This window comes from Epinephelus moara, chromosome 16, assembly GCF_006386435.1.
Source record: "Epinephelus moara isolate mb chromosome 16, YSFRI_EMoa_1.0, whole genome shotgun sequence".
Taxonomy (NCBI): Eukaryota; Metazoa; Chordata; class Actinopteri; order Perciformes; family Serranidae; genus Epinephelus; species Epinephelus moara.
The window spans coordinates 6,449,199-6,468,458 of NC_065521.1; the positions used below are offsets into that span (position 1 = coordinate 6,449,199).

Sequence of the window (19,260 nt, forward strand, 5' to 3'; positions counted from 1 at the left end):
GAAGCATTTTACCATGTTTCTTGTAGTGAAAACACGAATGTGTCCTGATGCGTCTACTACGTCATCAGTGTGGGAAGTGGTGGGTTTTTTGGTGACAGTGTGCTAATGCTCTGTAATTTGGCTTTTATACAACAAGTTGGACAAAGTGTTGAGTGACCATCCAATGTTTTGCTGAATTCTGCTGACACCGATATCTCCAGCTCTACTAGCAAGCATACAAGCGAGTAGCTAGGGAGAGTTTGGACATAATAACTGTGAGCAGGGCCTTTTGACCTTCAAGTGTAGTCGATGTAAGCAGGAATGAAATCCAAACACAAGTGGTCAACTGGAGAGGTAGGACAGACACAGGTGTGAACAGCACTGTGTCCTAGCCATCACTTGTGTTCGGATCACTGAATGTTAATACCAGGTGTAAACAGGTCCATAGACACAAAAAAACAACAGACCTGATCAAGCAAAAGGTAGAGAGACACTTCTAACTCTTAAAATAACAATCTGAGCCTGTCTGTGGCAAAATTAACCTTTTTAATGGACGTACAGTAACTTTGCACAATTGCCCCATTTGGTTACATTGTGGGCATTGCACAGCTGCCCCCTCTCTCTCAGTAGTGGACCATTCTCAAAAATTGTTGTTTACTTTAGTCACTTAGATGCAAAAATATGAGAATACAGGGTTCAGGTTGAAAAATGAATAAGTTACCCTTTAACAGGCATATTTGCTAAAATGTCAAACTGACCCTGTTAAGTCATGTAAAGGCTCTCTCCCAACAAACCTTACTTCCCTCACACTTGTTTTTGTTCTGATTCTCTCCCCCCTTTCCTTACTTATATTCACTTTTTATTTTTTCCTTTATCTTATAGCATTAGTTTTAATTACTTTACTTGGCCAAGCATTAAGTTTGTGCTCCTAGCAAGAAAATATATAGTCTACCCTTTTTTTCTATCTATCTGTTGTGTCCATCTTTTATCATCACCTAAAGAAAACATATTTTTTGTCCTCCCACAGCTAAGCCCTCATTCCCCAAGTCACCGTCACCCAGCCTCAGTCTCCACGGTTACGGGAAGAGCTCCTCTTTGGCCTATGACTACTCCCATGATGCTGAGGCTGCTCACATGGCCGCCACTGCCATCCTGAACCTGTCCACACGCTGCTGGGAGAAGCCTGAGAACCTCAGCACCAAACCCCAAAACAAGGTAAAGCAGACCACAATTATCCATACATGTTTTTTCATGTTATTTAGCACTTATTTGGGATTTTAATTAAAGCCCAACGGAATGGGAAATAAGTTCTTCATTGCCTAGTTATTAGGCGATCCAAAAATAACCTGCAATTGTGAGATGAATCTGTAGTTTATAGGTGATGTCATTATTATGAAGTGTTACCCTGCTCTTCTCGTCTTAGCAGTGGGTAGCAGTGGGTGTGCCTCTCCTCCCTTCTCCTGTCTTTCGCTCATTTTTTTTCTCTCTCCCCATCAACTCTGCATGAATATATCATCAGGAGGCATTGGCTTACAGGATGGTGTTGAGATGCAGTTGCATCACCTCTCCCGTCCTCTTCCATCCTTTCATCCCTCCATCCCACACACTTTTCATGTTGTTATTGAATTTGGCTGGCTGCCAGTTCCCTGGATTACTTTGCCACCAGGTAGCCTTTTTTCATTATCTGCCGGACGGATCTTCCGCTCTCTTTCTCCACCCCCGCCACTCTTTCTTTCATTTTCTTTTCACATCTCTTTTTACTCTCTTTTATCTCCCTCCTTTCCTCCCTACACAAGTCTCTGTGTTTCTCTCTCTGTCTTTCTCTATCTCTCACTCACTCCCTCTTTTCCCCTCTCTGTGCACAGGAGGTGTAATTGGAGCACCACTTCCCCCATATTGTGATTTTTAAAAGCCTTTTTGCCTCACAGAGGAGAGAAAGTGACTGCTTCATCATTTTTCGATTTCCTGACATGGTTTTAGAAAGATAAAAAGTGAAGATTAATGTCTCTGGCAGCACAGCAGAGCAAGGTGTTGTTCAGCAAGGCACCGATCCAAGAGCAGGCCTTAGCAGCGCAGTATTACAGCACAGATCAACCAGGGACTGATCTGGAATCAGAGTCAGAGCCAGTTGAAATCCAATATTGAAACATTGGAACACTGAGCTCATCAACCAGGGACATTTCTGGGAACTGTTCCCGTTTTCTCTCCTCTTCTCCTAACCCTTTGATTTTCCTGGCCCTTGACCAGCCCATATGAGCGCCATTTTAGATGAATACTGAAAACATGGCTCATCTCACCCCTCTGTTTCTGTTCACCTGCCAGCACCATAATAGAGCACGGAGAGAGGAACTGTAGTGTTGGTGCTGTTGGCAAAGTATTACTGAAGTGCATTAGATATCATTACTAACATGCTTAAGTGATGAAGGTGGTGTTCTGAACCTTGAAAACGTAGCGCTTTGAAAAGTGCGTCACACTGCTGTGTGGATGTAGAAATGCTTGTCTGGTGCAAGGTAGAGGGCAATATTTATTACAAGCATATCAAGGTAGATGGGCAGAAATAATTTCACCACATGGAAGTTTGTTTAATCTGAGTCTAAATCCCTCCCTGAATGCAACTGTGCATCCTGATTCATGAAAATGTAGGTATGTTAATGTATGTTTAGTGCTGCAACTGAATCTACTCAAGAGGGTAATTAAATTAATCACAATCATCATCATCATGCAGGACTGCCTCTCATATACACTGAAGTGCACCAGAGGAGACTGCATTACTAATTTATAAATGAGAATACTTAATTAGTGTATTAGTTAGCTAAGTTTCTCTATTAATCTCTTTCTAGTTACAAACTACATATGGAGCCCTAACGTTTTCAGTATTAAAGAAAAGAAAAAAGTACAATGTACAGGCACGATAACTAACCTCTGCTTTTATTTAGCTTAACAAGGCAGGCGGCATTAAAGTGTTAACAGCAGTAGTGATTCAGAGTTACTTTGGCAATGCTGCGGTTCTAATGATCTTCTTAATAGAACGACACACAACTCTGTGAAGAAAAGAAAGACAGTCTTTATCTTTGGTTGCCCTTGCCAATAGGAACTAGCTACTGAATGAGCAGTGGTTGAGCCTGCTTAGATAGGGGGAAGGATGCCATTAAACAATCAAAAAACTGATTTAATCTCCATATTGACATTGAAAAGGAACTAAAGTCATGAAAATGTGTTGAATTTTTATTTTTATTTATTTTTTTAATTATTATTATAATGTATAGGTTCATAAGTATATTTTACTTTATGTATCGATATGATTATTTATTTCATAGTGTCTTATTTGCTAAAAGAGGCTCTATAGACCATTTCATTGTGACTGCGATTGGCCCATTACTTCCTGTCAGGTGTTGTCATTACACACAAAGGGACCCGTTTAGTTTTTTTTTTTTTGTGTCAAGCTTGAAACAGTGCAATATAATGTAATTAAAGATAATTAAAGATAGAATCACAATGTTTATTTACAGTAACTGTCGAGTAGAGAATCAAACGGTGCTGTTATTTTTTAGCTACCTGAAAAAGTCACACTAAAAAGTCAATATCACTTTAGGTGTACACTGTATTTAGAATATTTTCATTGTTTTACCTTGCTGTTAGACAGCCAGGGAATTGAAGCCGTTGTATCAAAGCTATCAGAATCTTTTAACAAAAACAGTAATTTAACTTAGCAGGACACTGAGTTGCAGGTCTACCGCAGCATTGATTGGTCAGTGTGAAGAGTGAAATAGAGCAAATATTTAAAAAAAAAAAAGCATAAACTTACACTGCCATTGATTTTTTGGGTGGCTAAAATTTTTAGAAGTTTTTCAGCGGCCCCGTCCATAGCAGTACATTTTTTAGCTTCTGTGTTGGTATATTTGGTTTATCAAAGATGATAGCAAAGCAACAAAGAACATTAAATAAGCACAGCAGAAACATCAGATAGGTCAGACTACCATGTTTAACTATATAACCATAAACGTTACAATTACAGCTGAAAATGACGACAGAAATCAACGAGTTTTCCAATGTCAAGGCGGAAACGTAACGTCCACCCTCCAGTTTCCCCAGGTTAACACTGCCAGCATTATTCAAGCCGCTAACCACCGGTTCGGGCACCTCCATGTTAAGAGCCATGTGCAGACAACCTCTAAATCATAGATGCACTATGAGTATCGTATAGAGCAGTGGTTTCCAACTGGTCCAGCCATGGGGTCCAGATTTCTTAGTCATTTGTTCAAGGTCCACATAGTTTAATAAAATCAGCGTCACATTTGTGTTTGGCCATGTCGTTGAGCTAGTTTGCTGTCTTTGTCGAGTAGCTGTCCGTTAGTCTTTCACTCTACAGCAGGAAATGGTACTTTAAAATAAAAGCTCTGTGCAGGAAATTTACTGTACTTCAAAATAAAGTGTTTTTTTTTTTTTTTTTTACAAAGTTGACACATTTGCGAGTCACTTGCAGTTCGTTAAGAAAGGACCTGGGACCCACTTTTGAATTGGGACCCACCAGTTGGGAACTACTGATATAGAGCTCCTTTCATGAACATTTTAGGACTCCAAAACTATCGAGTTGAAAAAATCATTTAGTAGTAACATTTCAATGAAAAGTTGATGATGTGATGTGGCCTCAGTGCTGAGTATCGTATGTGTTTTCCAGGAAATGGACATTGAGGTGGATGAGAATGGCACCCTGGACCTGAGCATGAAGAAGCCCATTAAACGAGAGGGCAGTCTGTCTGGCACCAGCCCTGGGGTTCGGTCCCCAGACCCTTCTTCCTCCTCATCTTCCTCCCTCCATCACGGTGGAAGCAGTGGCATGACATCACCAAACCTACACACCTACAAGCAGGAGGAGTGGGAGGGACCTCTGGATTACACCAAACCCAATCGCCAAAGGGAGGAGGAAATGGACGAGGTCAGTACAATTAGACTAAGCAAAAGTACAAGCTCCAAACACGCAGTATTTCCTGTGATATTAGTCACAGGGGAAGTGTTGCAACATAAATAACAACAGACAAAATTCCCCCTAAGCTTTTTGAATAAGTAACTCTTACTTGTTTACATCACTTTGTCTTTCTCTAATCCCTTTGCCTTATTTCCTGTCCCCTTTTCCTCTTTCTATTATTCATTTATTTCACTGAAATGCGAGAGTTACTGTACAGTTAAAACATTGCACTGTGTAACAGAGGTGGTGTGTCAGGTGCATTGCACCATCCTGACTTTGGCATATGCTAATTTTTACTCCTTTGAACTTTTTCAAAAGAAATATAAAGGGCTTTGAGTGTAAATTTTTTATGAGGACACTGCATTTGGAAACATCATTTGTCTACAAAAAAAATGGAAAGGGGATCAGAGTAGAGACTTGTGTGCACATGGTGGTTTGCAAAGTTTCGTGCTTGTATACAAATACAAACTACTGCAAGAAAGCCATCACTCAAACATGTTCTAAAAAACTCAATACAATCCACACAACAACACATTAGTACAATTTAAATATTAAAAGGATCACAGAGGAATTATCAACACATTTGCGCTCATCTTTGTTTTACTCATTTTTCAGATGGAGCACACAGGCCAGTCCTTCGTCTCGTCTGACCCAGAGGACTGTGACATGATGCAGGACTCTCTGGAGGAGAGGAAGTACCCAGGAGAGGTTACGACCCCGAGCTTCAAGGTCAAGTTCCAGCCTAAGGATAGCAAGAAAGAGCTGCTCTCGTAAGTAACAAGACAAAGTCTACACCCACACTAGTTATTCTGTGAGGCTGTTGCGCATTTAGCTAACGTGCTCAAAGTTACAATGCTAACATGCTGATGTTTGTGGGTATAATGTTAAACATTTACTCCATTTTAATTTAGGGTGTTAGCATGCTAGCATTTTCTCATTAAAGGATAACTTTGGTATTTTTCAACTTGGACCCTGTTTTCCCAAGTCACTAATGGGAACAACATTTTTAAAACTGGCCCAGTAATGAGCGAGAGAGTTGCAGCCACAAACCAGGCTGCAGTGTAACCACTTGGGGCAGTTAGGCACTGTCACATAACGTCCACTGACGGGCTCTGATTGTATTCTACTGTCTGACAATATTATGGAAAGGATCCCTACAGATATAGTCTTTTTTGTTAAAGAGTAAGGTCCTTATTGTTTAAACAGAAACAGCCCTGAACTTAATATCACCAAACTTACCAGACTCCATTTAAATAAACTGTAATTTTATCATTGCAACCCCCCCCCCCCGCTAACTCTAATTTTGTTGAAATAAACCCTTAATTCACTCAGTTGGATGTAAAAAAAAATATGCTAGCTTTATACACGCTTAAATTGCTGTTATTTAAAGGGAGTCTGGTGAGTTTGATGATAGTGATTTTGGGCTGTTTCTGCTTAAACAAAAAGGATTTTACTCTTGAACAAAAAGTTTTATCTCTGTAGGGATCCCTTCTATAATAATGTCAGACTCTCATTAATATCAACCTGAGCCTGTCATTGGCAAAAACAAGCACTTTTATTGGATGTAAACCGACGGTGCAAACATGCTCTGAGTGTTTACACAACAGCCTGTTTCGTGGCTGCCGACTGCAACGATTTCACTTGATACTAAACCAATTGAAAAAATTTATCCCATTAGTCACTTAGACATAAAAATAGGAAAATAGGTACAGTACAGCTGAGGATGATGGGAATGTCATTAGTTTTTTTTTATATATCTTTGTTCATGCTCTGCATTATTGAAAATGAGTTAGGGCTTAGTGACACTTTCAGAACTGATCCTAAGGGGGCCATGAGTGTTTCATGGCAGGCCATCCAATAGTTGTTTAGAAATTTCCCTTAGAACCACTGATGTCAACCTCTTGTTAGTGCTACAGGAAAAGTTAGGGGACCATCAAAGTCATTAGAATTCGTCCTCTGGGGAGCATGTATCTCTACACGGTTTCATAGCAATCCATCTAACTAACTGCGATATTATTGTCTACATCAAAGTGGTGGACCGATCGACATTGCCATCCATATAGCCACACTGCTATTATGTCTGAAGACCCTTTCCGTCCTTTCTAACTCTGCATCTCTGTTTCTCCTTTCTCCCTTCAGGTGCCCTACACCTGGTTGTGATGGCAGCGGTCACATCACAGGAAACTATGCGTCCCATCGCAGGTATGCACCATTGCAGACTTATTTGGGTGGATACAGTATCCTGGTGCTGTCTATATAAAGTCTTATGTGAAATGTTAGCTCTACTGAGACTCTTCTGCCGCCCACTCTGCACCTGAGTCCAAAGTGGGCACACCACGACTAATTCAAATATTTTATTTGATCCTGACATGCCAGAGGCAATAATGTAGCGTGAGCCTGGGAAGCAAAGGCGGTCATTGACTTTGATATGCATCAGTAATTTACTTCTTGCCGTCTGTCCTCTTCTTCCTAAATGACCTTGGTATGCCTTGCATTCTTGATTTCCCTTCACTCATGTCTTTTCTCCTCTCTCCTTTCAATCCCCTCACACTTGCTTTCCTCCTTCCCCTTCTCCGTCCTTCTCTCCTTCTGCCTGTCCTTCGCTCTTTCTCCTTTCTCTCAGTCTGTCTGGGTGTCCTCTCGCTGATAAGAGCCTTCGGTCCCTCATGGCGGCCCACACCCCTGAACTCAAGTATGTCTGCTCTACACCTTCACTGCCTTTTCACTGCCACTTCAATGCACTGCTACTGACACTGTCCAATGCCACAATGCTTTATTCTGCTGACGTTAACTTATCTTTTGTTGCTGGCTGCTGCCTCTGCTGCTGCTGCATCTGTCATGGTGTTTTTTTCCTGACTTGAACTAGGCTTGCTTTCACTTCAATCAGTTCATGTAAATGTGAAACGAAATTGTAATTCTGTAGTATACATAGCTCTTCACTAGAAAGAAGGTTTTTCACAGCCCACTATAGACAGATACAAGAAGTATTTAAATGGTGAAAAGCCTGGAAAGAATAAATTTAAATCAGACATTGCTCACAAGAAAATGAGTAAGCAGACCATTTCCCTCATCTGCATAATGCCATTTTCTTGAAGACACTTCACTCTGAAACATCTATGGTATTGTTTTTCTGCTAACCTTGTATTAAATGTTAAACACTTTTTGCCCTTTCCCAGATGCCCCACTCCAGGATGTGACGGCTCAGGCCACATCACAGGAAACTACGCATCCCACAGAAGGTAACAAACAAAAAACACAAATGCACCCACTAAAAAAAGCACACACACACACACACAGACACACACACACACCCACATGGACACATACATACACACAGTCAGTCAGAGAGGTCTAGTGACAGTTCATGGTAGAATTAGACAGCGATCACATACTCACACATTTCTACACCTTTCCATTGTCCTATTTTCGACCATATTAGGCGCTTTGAGTTGATTTGGTTTGTAATTTGGTTGAACAGCCTCTGTAAAATTATTCTTCCTTATATTGTGCTCTCCCTTTTAACAAGCAATCACTTCACCAGACCTTTTTTTCAACCCTATGTTATCAACTCCATACTTTCTGTTTTCAGTATCTCTGGGTGCCCGCGTGCCAAGAAAAGTGGAATTAAAACTCCTACCAAGGACAACCAGGAGGACTCCGAGCTTTTAAAGTTCGTACCGCTCAGAAAGCCATAATGTCTGCTTTTAGCGAGACTGACGGTAAAAGTAAAATGCAATAAAAAAGAAAGAGAGAGAGACAGAGAGACAGAGAGAAAAGTCACTGTGAATCATATGCAGAGGTAGTGACCTGCCCCCTAAATTGAATCAAACAATCAGGTCCTTACTGATGGGAAAATACACTTACTGCAGATACTGATTCTGAATGTAGTTCATGGTAGACTATCGCAGGGTAGATTGTCAATACATAAGAAATACATGGGCTTCATATTGCATTTGCACACAAAACAGTTAATTTAACAGAGTGCTGATAACAGCATGTGCTGAACCTTAATAAATCTTACTTAATGCATAGATAATATGTCAAACATAGATGTAAGAAAATGAATTTGGCCCAGTAGAGAAAGTATATAACTTAAATCTTAATTATAATATTCTCAACTTTCTCTACAGTTTAAATATTTGGATTCTCCTTGTCTAACCCTTGTGCCTTCTCTCTCTCTTTTCCTGCTGCCTACCTACACTCCTTCTTCTCCCTTTCCTACTGCACAACACTCCTCGTTTTTTGTTTTCCTTGTTTCCCTTCTTTCCTCTGCTCCCTGCAGATGCCCCGTGCCAGGCTGCGACAGTTTGGGTCACATCAGTGGGAAGTACGCCACACACCGTAGCGCCTACGGGTGTCCACTAGCAGCCCGCAGACAGAAGGAGGGTCTCCTGAATGGCACACCCTTCAACTGGAAGGCCTTTAAGACAGAGGGGCCTACTTGTCCCACCCCAGGTTGTGACGGCTCTGGTCATGCTAACGGAAGCTTCCTCACACACCGCAGGTAAGATGAGTGCAGACAGGTTTTTTTCTTTTAAAGGAATACTTCATCCTCCAAATGACCATTTGTATATCAGTTACTCAGCCCATGCTGTTTTGAATTTGTGAAGAAGACTTGTTTTCCTCACATGCCTCCACAATGAAAAGAGAATCCAAAACCGGAGAAAATATTTGATGAATTGAAGTCATAGGGTCCACATTTACCAACAGCAAAACTACGTATATCAAAACATCAGCTCGCAAACTGTCGCACAACGTGTGCATTTAATCTCATTTATCCAGTTCTGAAACACATGCATTGTTGCTAAAACCTTACTAGTTAAAACTTAACTAGAAGTGAAACTTATCTGTGCGCTCTTTAAAACCAGAGTCCACTGACAAAAACAGTAATTTTACCTCAGAACATGGGAGCTGCTGGTTTACCACTGCCTCCATCAGTTAGTTTGGTTTTGTTATTGTGTGACTTTGGTGTTTTAATGGGTTAGTTCAGATTCATCAAAGTCAGACAGTAACACTAACAAACTAACTCATCAAGGCAGTGGTATACTAGCAGTTCCCTTGTTCAGCGAGGTAAAATAACTGTTTTGTCAATGGAGTCTTGCAGAGAATAGAGCATAGATAAGTTTCACCTTCAGTTTAGTTACATGTCAGAGAGGCCCTGTATTTTGGTCTCCAAATGTGAAGGCAGTAGTGTAAGTTTAGACTTGGTTTGACAGTGAAACAACTTTATGCAACTAAGGAGTCATTAAATATGAGGAACTGTCACTGTTCATTTAAAGAAGTAGTTCAAAATTTTGGGAATTCGTATTCACTTTGTTGCTGAGAATAGATGAGAAGATGCATATTGCTCTCATGTCCATACATTAGGTGCAGAAAACAGCTAACCCGGCTCTGTCCAAAGTTGAGAAGCGTCCCAGCACCTCTCAATCTCACTAATTAACATGTTGCATCTAGTGTTTCCTTTGACAGCAATGTAAATGTAAAAGTGAAAAGCTGTGGTTTTACATTATGACAAGACTCCAGGAAGTCACTGTATCCATCCAAGAAATAGTCACAGCACGGAGCGCCCTGTAAAAGCACAACTTACTGTTTTTAGATTTCTGTTTGTGTACTGAAAAAAGCATCTTTGCATCTGTGTGTCCCTTGTGTCTTCAGCCTCTCAGGGTGCCCCAGAGCCTTGTATGCCAAGAAGAAGGCCAAGTTCCCCTCAGAGGACTACCTAAGCACCAAGTTCAGAGCCAGTGATGGTAAGATGTTGTAAAAATAATAAATCTATAAATCAATTTGTATACAGGCCTGTGTGAGGGTGTATACTTGTATGTAAAAACCATTGCCATAGTTTTCTCAAGCTCCTAGAAGGGGTGCATTTTCAATTGTTCTGACAAAAAAGAACAATGATGTGAAATGTCACACGAAAGAAGTAAACTAACATGTGACCAGTCAATACAGGAACACATTTTTTTGTTTGTTTGTTTGTTTTTTTGTTATTTATGGAACCAAGTCCAAGCACATGGAGGGATAGGATTCAGAATGTGTTTATAACTCAATTATTTTAACAAAACTGATATACACTTTATTCCAAAATAGCAAAGACAGATATTAAAAGGAAAATGCCCCGGGCAACTTAAACATTTACAGGCCAGACTCTGCTCTTATCTATTGTAATGTGTCTGGCTTCTCCTTTAGTTTTGGACAACGATGAGGACATCAAGCAGCTCAACAAAGAGATTAATGACCTCAATGAATCCAACAATGAAATGGAGGCTGACATGGTCAACCTGCAGACACAGGTATGTGTTTTTATTTATTTTTATTTTAACCTATAAATCACTGAACATGTGATGAGTCTTTACAGAAGTGCTGATATGTTTGTCAAATTTATGAGACTTACAGTTCTCAGTTCAGTCACTTGAGCCTGTTAAAGAAGATTTGTATTGTTGACATATTACAAAGACAAAACAGTAAAACTTTAACATTTGTTTTGTTCCTGAAAGATCCCAGATGGAAAAGTCATTTGACTCAGTTTCATATGGATAGAGTAAAGGTCTACTAGCAGCTAAGCTAATTTATGCAACGGGAAATGTCTGAGGCTTATCCTAATAAAGTTAGCATGTTGTAGGCGATATGTGCAGAAAGTGATTGTTTTGTTGGGCAACCTTGTGAGTAATAAATTGAGCCAGATTGCTAACGCTGCCTTTGTTAAATGTTGCTGTTGTTACTGGATTTATATAAGGAGAGGAAAAATCTGCTGGCTGCTAGGCTAATTTATGCAATGTAAAATCACATGACCTTATGCTAATAACGTTAGCATGTTGTATTTGTGGGGAAAATGTGTCTTACAAAAGACAAGTGTTTTGTCTGTGAAGCTTGGGAATTATAGTAGAGTAGAATGTTGTACTTCTGTTTGTCTGTTTGTTATTCTATATTTGTTAATGTCAAGAAATTGAATGAAAAAAGCAAAACCAACAGTGACTGCATCCTCAATGTGTTTTCATATATTCATACCTCAGCTTGTCTGTGGCTCCTAGCCTCAAGCCCTGAAGATGTCAGTCTTTAAAAACAGCTCATAAATGTATGATTTCATTTATTAAAAAAAAGTCAAAAATATTTCCTAAAACAGCTGGCTACTGTAGGTTATAACAAATGTTATTTAAACAGGTGGAAATTATTGGTGCTTATGCTGGGGACTACTTTTATCTGTGGATTAATCCACATTTGGTCCTCACGTGAGTGTTTTGAGCAGCAGGACAGTGTATGTGGGATTGAGTTATTTCTGGTTGTTTCTGGACAACAGTGGAGCTCTGGGACTCGGTCTGTGGAATTGACAACAGGAAAGATACGATCATCACCAGACTTACTCTTTAAGTTTAGTCAGATATTATTTTTTAAGGGTGCAGATTAAACAGCCTTACAACCTTATTCCTGAAGTGGTACCATTGTGAAAATTGTCTTGCTGTGTGTTGTAGATCTCCTCCATGGAGATGAACCTGAAGAGCATCGAGCATGAGAACAAGATGATTGAGGAGCAGAATGAGGCTCTGTTCATGGAGCTATCTGGTCTCAGCCGCGCCCTGATCCGCAGCCTGGCTAATATACGCCTGCCACACATGGTGAGTTGTTGTCCGCACAAACATACAGGGCTGGTCATGCTCGCGCACACCTCTTTCATTGATTCAGTGTGTTTATTTCGAGGTGAGTCTGGCGTGTTGACCAGCACATAGCTGTCCATTTCCCTGCTGTTCTTGGCTAAGATTGGTTGTCGTTTGTACCACAGCAGGAGCCAATCACCGAGCAGAACTTCGACAGCTACGTGAGCACCCTGACCGACATGTACACCAACAAGGACTGCTTCCAGAGCCCTGAGAACAAAGCTCTGCTGGAGAGCATCAACAAAGCTGTGAAGGGCATCAAAGTCTGAGGCTCGGCACACACACATACACACAAAATGTAAACTGTCCTGAAGCGCAGGAGCGTGACGGAGGTGGAGATGGAGGGACGGGAAGATGAAGGAGAGATGTTGAAATACTCTACAATATATTGAAATATGATTCAAAAACAAAAAGGGAATTCAGGTTATTTAAATAAACGGCAACTTAAAAAAATCAACCCAGGGAGCACTCTGTAAGAAGAAAAGTGACGCGGACCAAAATCCACACCATGCTGCTGCTGGGATTAGGAGCAGGAAACAGATCCTTCAGTCAGAATGGATGGAAAAGAAGAATAATGTTACTAGAAACTGTATCTGGGGGTTTTAATATGCTGTATGTTTACCTGTTGTCTCTTTTGTGTCCTTAACTGTTTTTGGAGAGGGTTTCACTGTTGAGTGGCTGATCAGTTTTTTGCGCTTCGCACCAATTGAAACATGGAGGAACGTGGAACACGGGATTGCTTACAGGAGCTTGGTGACACGAAGACGAGGACGCAGATGAGTTGCTGTCCTGTAGTGTACACTGTGGCGAGCGTGTGTGACTCCAGAAGCTCTCTGATTCATGACCACACACACACCCCGGCAATATGAAGCATGCACTACACTGAATTTGTGTTTGCTTTGTGGTATTACTGCGGCAAAGATGTCAACAGCGCAATGTTGACTCAGTTTAGCAGGAGGGGAAAAAAAACTTCAAGCAAGGTCATGAGACAGATCCAGGAACAGTGGAGGTTGTTTATTTTTCATGGGACAGTGGATATCATGATTTAAAAAGCAGCAGATAAATCCTTTTTCTTTTGTTTTTTTTAAACTGAAATGATAATAGTAATAGTGTGCACACATTTCAAATTCAGTTAGTCATATCAATAGTATTTATCAATATAGGAATTGCACTTCATTTCAATGAATAGTTTTGTGGTACAATAATTATTGTTATATATGAATTATTTAAACTTGTGAACTTTTAAATTGTAACTTATTGCCATTTATGTTATTGAGGTTTATTTATTTGAAGCAATCTATTTATTGTTTTGTAACACACACACACACACACACACAAAAAAAATACCATCCTGACTGATGATCATGGTCAAAGCGATTTGCAGATGTCTTACGTCAATATTTTAAGAAACTATATAGATAACTGACGAGGCATATTTTGTTTTGAGTACTTTTTAAAAACCTTTTTAAGTGCAGATGTTTTATAACTGACAAAATCTTTTGATAATTTTACAAAAAAAGTTATCTTTTGGGGTTGTTTTTCTTTTTTTTTCTGTTTTTTTCTGTTACTGCTACATTCAGAAAACCACTGCTGAGAAAAAAGAAAGTATGTATTTATTATTTATTTAATATGAAAGAAATTGACTGATATGGCTGTATATTTATTTTGTTATTTATTTGCGTGATGTGACGGTTAAGTCTGAGTAGTCTTAAAGATCCACTACTGATATTTAAATAAAGAAAAATCAATACAAATACTGTTTGATTACTTAGGCTTATACCTAGACATACCAGCAGCTGATTGTAAAGACAAAAAAAGTAACCCAACAAAAGCAATCACTGTTCTGTTGCTATCTGGTCTCTCTGTGTTTGCTTTTGTCAGGTCAAAGAAAACCAGGAGAAAAAAAAACAGTCGAGTTCAAAAATGTTACCTCTCCCAAGCGCTTTGTAGCGGCCAGCACTGGCTCACCCAAAACCTCTGTAATGTACCACAGATGCTAAAGTTATGCTTTTAATTCTTTTTGTCTTATTTATTATTTTCATCAGCACAATGGTACATTTATAGAGCTGTGTTCCAGCAGTGCTTCAGGCTGGATGTATGGGTCTAAAACACACACGCACACACACACACACACACACACACACAGTGACATATCCAACCGTCGAAGATACTGTAGGATGGCCTCCTTTGACAAACTTCTATCAGATAAACATACGCACCCTTGTAGCCTTACTCTAGATTTTAATTTTTTGATGCACAAAGTGCCACTACTTAAAAAAAAGAGAAAAAAAGAACTCACTTTCTTTCCTGATTCTTCGCATTTTCTGCAATGTAACAATGTCTGGTCCCAGGACGACCACGGCATCAAGAGAGTGGTGATTGTTTCAGATGCCTTTATTTCTCTGCCAAGATGGCCATTAGTACACTATATATACATTCTGTATAAATAGATTTTAAAGATGCTATATATATGAATATAAACATACATATATTTTTCCAGTGTAATTGTTAACTTGCTCTTCTTCTTCTCTTGTATTACCTTAACAAAAGGATCACTAGCTGTCTAGAAGAGATGCGAGGGGCGTTTTCAATAGGAGGCAGTTACACCTTATCACTAAGACCTGCTCAACTGTGGCTTTAAACATACCATTCACTCCAACTCAAGGCAAAGTAGGCATTGTTGATGATACAGTACTTTGGAAGTGTTTTCATAGGTTTCCTTTCTTTCCCCATTTCCTGTATTTGTCTGTCCTTGATCCAAAATGTCAAAAACATCTACTGTATGTTGTACTACTGAATCTGAGAAATAACTGTCAATTTGAAACTAGATGGTTGACTCTTTGTTCCTAAGTGTCATGTGAGTTCATGTATAGTTAAAAAAAAAAAAAAAAAAGACGATGCCTCTGAATAATGTTCTGCACATAGTGTTTGGCAACATTGTGCAGTTATTGTATTGTTACTAGTAAGGCCTGCTCACTATGAGCCCATTCTCTCTGATGTTGAAACAAGCAAGTAGGGGACTTTAGTTTTAACCTGCCTTTGAGTGAGTTGTTGCAGCTACTGTGGTGTACAATATGATACCCTTGTGTAACTCTGATGTCAAAGGCATGTTGTAAATGTGCTCTTAGCCAATGTAGAATGAAACTCCTTTGTGCACTTTCTGAATAACTGTCGAAAATGCCAGCATTTGAGTCTCGACTTGTAAGAACCCCAATAGATCATGAGCAATAGCAAGTACTCGCCTTCACCGGAGGGCGCACTACGAAGCGTTGTCACACTTGTTTGTTTCCGTAGAAAACAACCTGTATGTTATGTCAGATAGGGAGGTCTGTTTGATTTAGGGGGTTCAGCCCGTGCAGTCAAAGCTCGAAAATGTATAAAAAGGAACTTTCTTTTCCGAACAAAAACCAAAAGAGATTGACAGGAAGCAGAGTTTGGTTCTCAGGTGACCGGGGAGAGCTGCTAAAGCAAAACAGAGCAATGCCATAGGTCAGCCAGTCAGCTGAGGCTAGAGGCGATGGCAGCGGCTGGATCAAGGCCTCCTGTGGAATGAGATGAGTGTGTGGGAGTGGGAAATTGATTTGCCAGGCTACACAATCTCCCCCTTGTTTTAGGAGGAGGCGTTTTGTTGCATAAATATGTGTCCATCACTCAAAAGAATGTCTAAGCTTTTTATGACTTTTAAACCCACCCCACCCCGCCCCCTTTCCTCATGTCTTGTGTAACCTTTCCTCAGGAAAGATCATTTTTGATGCATTTGGTTAACAAAGTAGTATATTCTTCCTCTCTTGAAAATGCACGAAAAATACTACCCGAGAGTGTTAAGACTGTGAATATTCTCCTAACTTATTTGATATGGCATGACCCCTTTTAAACTGCTTGATGAAATTGTCTACTGAGGTATGTAAATGAATAACACTGAGGCCATGAAAGCAGAGCGTTTTCAAAAAATGTCAGCTGAGAAAGCAAACGCAGCCTACGGTTGGTTCTGCGCCCACGCACTGTATGTTTTCTTATTTACAGAAAAGTACTGAGTGATGGAGTTTTATTATTCTAAATAGCTAAGAAATTGAAAAAAAAAACCAACTGGTAAGGGCCCAGTTTCCCTAAAGCACCTGGAATGAAAATGAATTTAACATGATGACACTTTCAGGGAAACCAGCCCAGACCAAAATCTAGCTGTGTGTTTTAAGAGTCGGGGAGGGGGAGGGCGGGCACACCTTTGCATCCTGGTTTCATGTTAGGCACAGAGGTGTGCTTGTCAAGGTTGCACACGCTACACAGAAAATGACTGATAATAAGATAGAGATGTCTGGTTGAGTGGCACTTTTCATCAAGCTGAGCAAAACCAAAAGTCCCGCCCCTCCCCCCCAGCCCCCCCCCACCCCCTACTGTAGTTACAAGCCGTGTGGTCTTATCATGTGTGCCTTTCTCACCCCACTCATTTCAAGATATGGTATGTTTACACTCGGCAAACCTGGTTCAAATAGTATTGAAAACATTTGGTCTGGATCTCTTACCCAGTGCTTTCAGTGGGGGTGGGGGGTTACAATGTATAGGGAAATAAAAGAAATGTGTCTTTTACATGCAGGTAGAGGCCATTTTGTGACAGAGATACAAAAACAGCAAGCTTTTGTTAGGCTAAAGAAACTGTGATCTCATTCTGTCGATTCAGGTATCCGACTGCATGGACAGTTTCTGTGAAGAAATCTGAAGATCATCATCATCATCCCTAGATAATGCATCAGTGTGCAGGGCGTTATTTTAAAAACAAGTGGAAGTCTCTGTACATATTTGTATTAAGAAGAAACTGTGTAATTGTTGTTGTATTGAAGACAAGTTAAAAATGGCGGAAAAAAAGAAAAAAAAAAGAAAAAGTTTGTGACAAAGAAAAAAAAACCTCCACAGCCAAGGGTTGTCCTGCTAGCACATTTTTACAGAGATGAGCTATTTTTACTGGTGATTTTCTAGGCATTGATATTGATATCCTTTTAAAAAAGTACAAAACTTCCAAAATGACAAGCACTTCCACAACGATAGATTGTATGGTCATTTTTGTTACTTTTGTAGATGTGGTCGTTCCTTTACTACTGCACCATTTTGTAAAGTGGGACAGGCCTTGGCTGTGTGTCCTCGGGGTCTCATGATGTTTTTGCTTTGATTTTATTTATTTATTTATTTTTTTTCCTTTTTGGGAAGTAAAACACTGTAGATGGGCCGAATTTGTGACTGTGTGTTTGTGTACTTGTGTACATGTTCCCCTGTTCCTGTGTCAGTGTTATAAACCAGAGAAGTGATGTCAGTTATTGTGGGGGTATGAACCATTTTAAATGTTCTCTATGAAAAACACAAATAAAGAATCATAGACATGTATGACTCTGTTCAATCTCTCTGTATGCTGAGGTTATTATAGTTAACTAAAACGAAACTAAAAACTAAAAGTGGGAATAAAAAAAGAAAACATTTTAGTTAACTGACATAAAAATAAAAACCACACTTCAGAAGAAAACAAAAAGTAACTGAAATTGATCACTAAAATAAAACAAAAACAAATAAGAAATGTCTTTAGTTTCAGTCTTTATCAATTTGGTCAAATTTGTCAACACAACAAACATGAGGACGCATTGGTGCTTATGTTTATTGAGACCAAGGCCTTCACAAAGTGTTTGTAATACAATTCAGTACTTAAATCTTGCCCCTGACAACTAACCCCCGTACTATTATTTAAAAAAAGAAACTAAAATGAATACTGAAACTAATAAAATCTGATCTAAAACAAAGCATTTTTAAACTGTAAAAACTAAACTGAAATGAGCAAACTAACTGAAACCAAACTGAATTGTAAACAAAAATTTAAAACTGAATAAAAATAAAAACTAATGTAAAATACCAAACCATAATAACTCTGCTGTGTGTTTGTGTCCTCTTATTCATCTATCTTTGTGAGGACCCATGTGACTTTAAGGCACTGGGAGGACATTTTTGCAAATGAGGACATTTTAGCGGTCCTCACTTTGGGAAGCACTGTTTTAGGATTAAGACTTGGTTTCAGGTTATATTTGAATTATGTTTAGATTAGGGTTAGGTTAAAGGAGCAGTGTGTAAGATTTAGGTGGATTTAGTGGCATATAGTGGTCAAGATTGCAGATTGCAACCAGTTGAAACTTCACCCATGTGCCAAGCATGAACTCCTTGTTATGATTTCCTTCAGTGTCCATTGTTCAGGAGGGTTTTACCAGGAGCCAAGTTATCTGCAGGGGTCTCTTCCTCTCCAAAACAAACAAACTCTTGGATTAAAACTGGTAAAATAAACTGAATAAAGCAGTTTAATGTTACAAATCAGTTTTTCTCCTACACTAACCCATTACCTTTTTTCTAAACTGACATTCAGGAGGTTTTTAGTGGGAGCCAAATTATCTGCAGAGGTCTTTTCTTCTCAAAAACAAACACACCAGGTGATTTAAACTGTTTAAAACACTGAATAAAGCAGTGTTTTTAGGACAAAAATAAATCAGTGTTTTTCCGGCACTGCCCGTCATGGAGGGGCTGCCAACTATGGTGGCCTGACACAAAACTGCAAAAACACGAATGGCCCGATGTAGAGCCAGTGTTTGGTTTGTCCATTCTGGGCTACTGTAGAAAAATGGTGGTGCAACATGGTGGACT

At 39.6% G+C, this 19,260-nt stretch overlaps 1 protein-coding gene across 9 annotated transcripts in view; it reads left to right on the forward strand.

The window, feature by feature from the left end:
• myt1b (myelin transcription factor 1b) overlaps window positions 1–17,963 on the forward strand; it is a 52,881-nt gene extending 34,918 nt beyond the window's left edge. For 4 of the 9 annotated variants that reach the window (XM_050064569.1, XM_050064571.1, XM_050064574.1 and 1 more), the window contains 12 exons: window positions 1,007–1,194; window positions 4,658–4,915; window positions 5,561–5,715; window positions 7,085–7,147; window positions 7,569–7,637; window positions 8,122–8,184; window positions 8,535–8,615; window positions 9,228–9,449; window positions 10,601–10,692; window positions 11,132–11,235; window positions 12,412–12,555; window positions 12,720–17,963. In XM_050064569.1, the coding sequence (XP_049920526.1) occupies window positions 1,007–1,194; window positions 4,658–4,915; window positions 5,561–5,715; window positions 7,085–7,147; window positions 7,569–7,637; window positions 8,122–8,184; window positions 8,535–8,615; window positions 9,228–9,449; window positions 10,601–10,692; window positions 11,132–11,235; window positions 12,412–12,555; window positions 12,720–12,863 (1,583 nt within the window). In that variant the 3' untranslated portion in view covers window positions 12,864–17,963. Of the gene's footprint in view, window positions 1–1,006; window positions 1,195–4,657; window positions 4,916–5,560; window positions 5,716–7,084; window positions 7,148–7,568; window positions 7,638–8,121; window positions 8,185–8,534; window positions 8,665–9,227; window positions 9,450–10,600; window positions 10,693–11,131; window positions 11,236–12,411; window positions 12,556–12,719 lie in introns of those variants that run through there. The other 5 variants (XM_050064570.1, XM_050064573.1, XM_050064572.1 and 2 more) reach the window with 5 other exon arrangements.
• The last annotated feature ends 1,297 nt before the right edge of the window (window positions 17,964–19,260 follow it).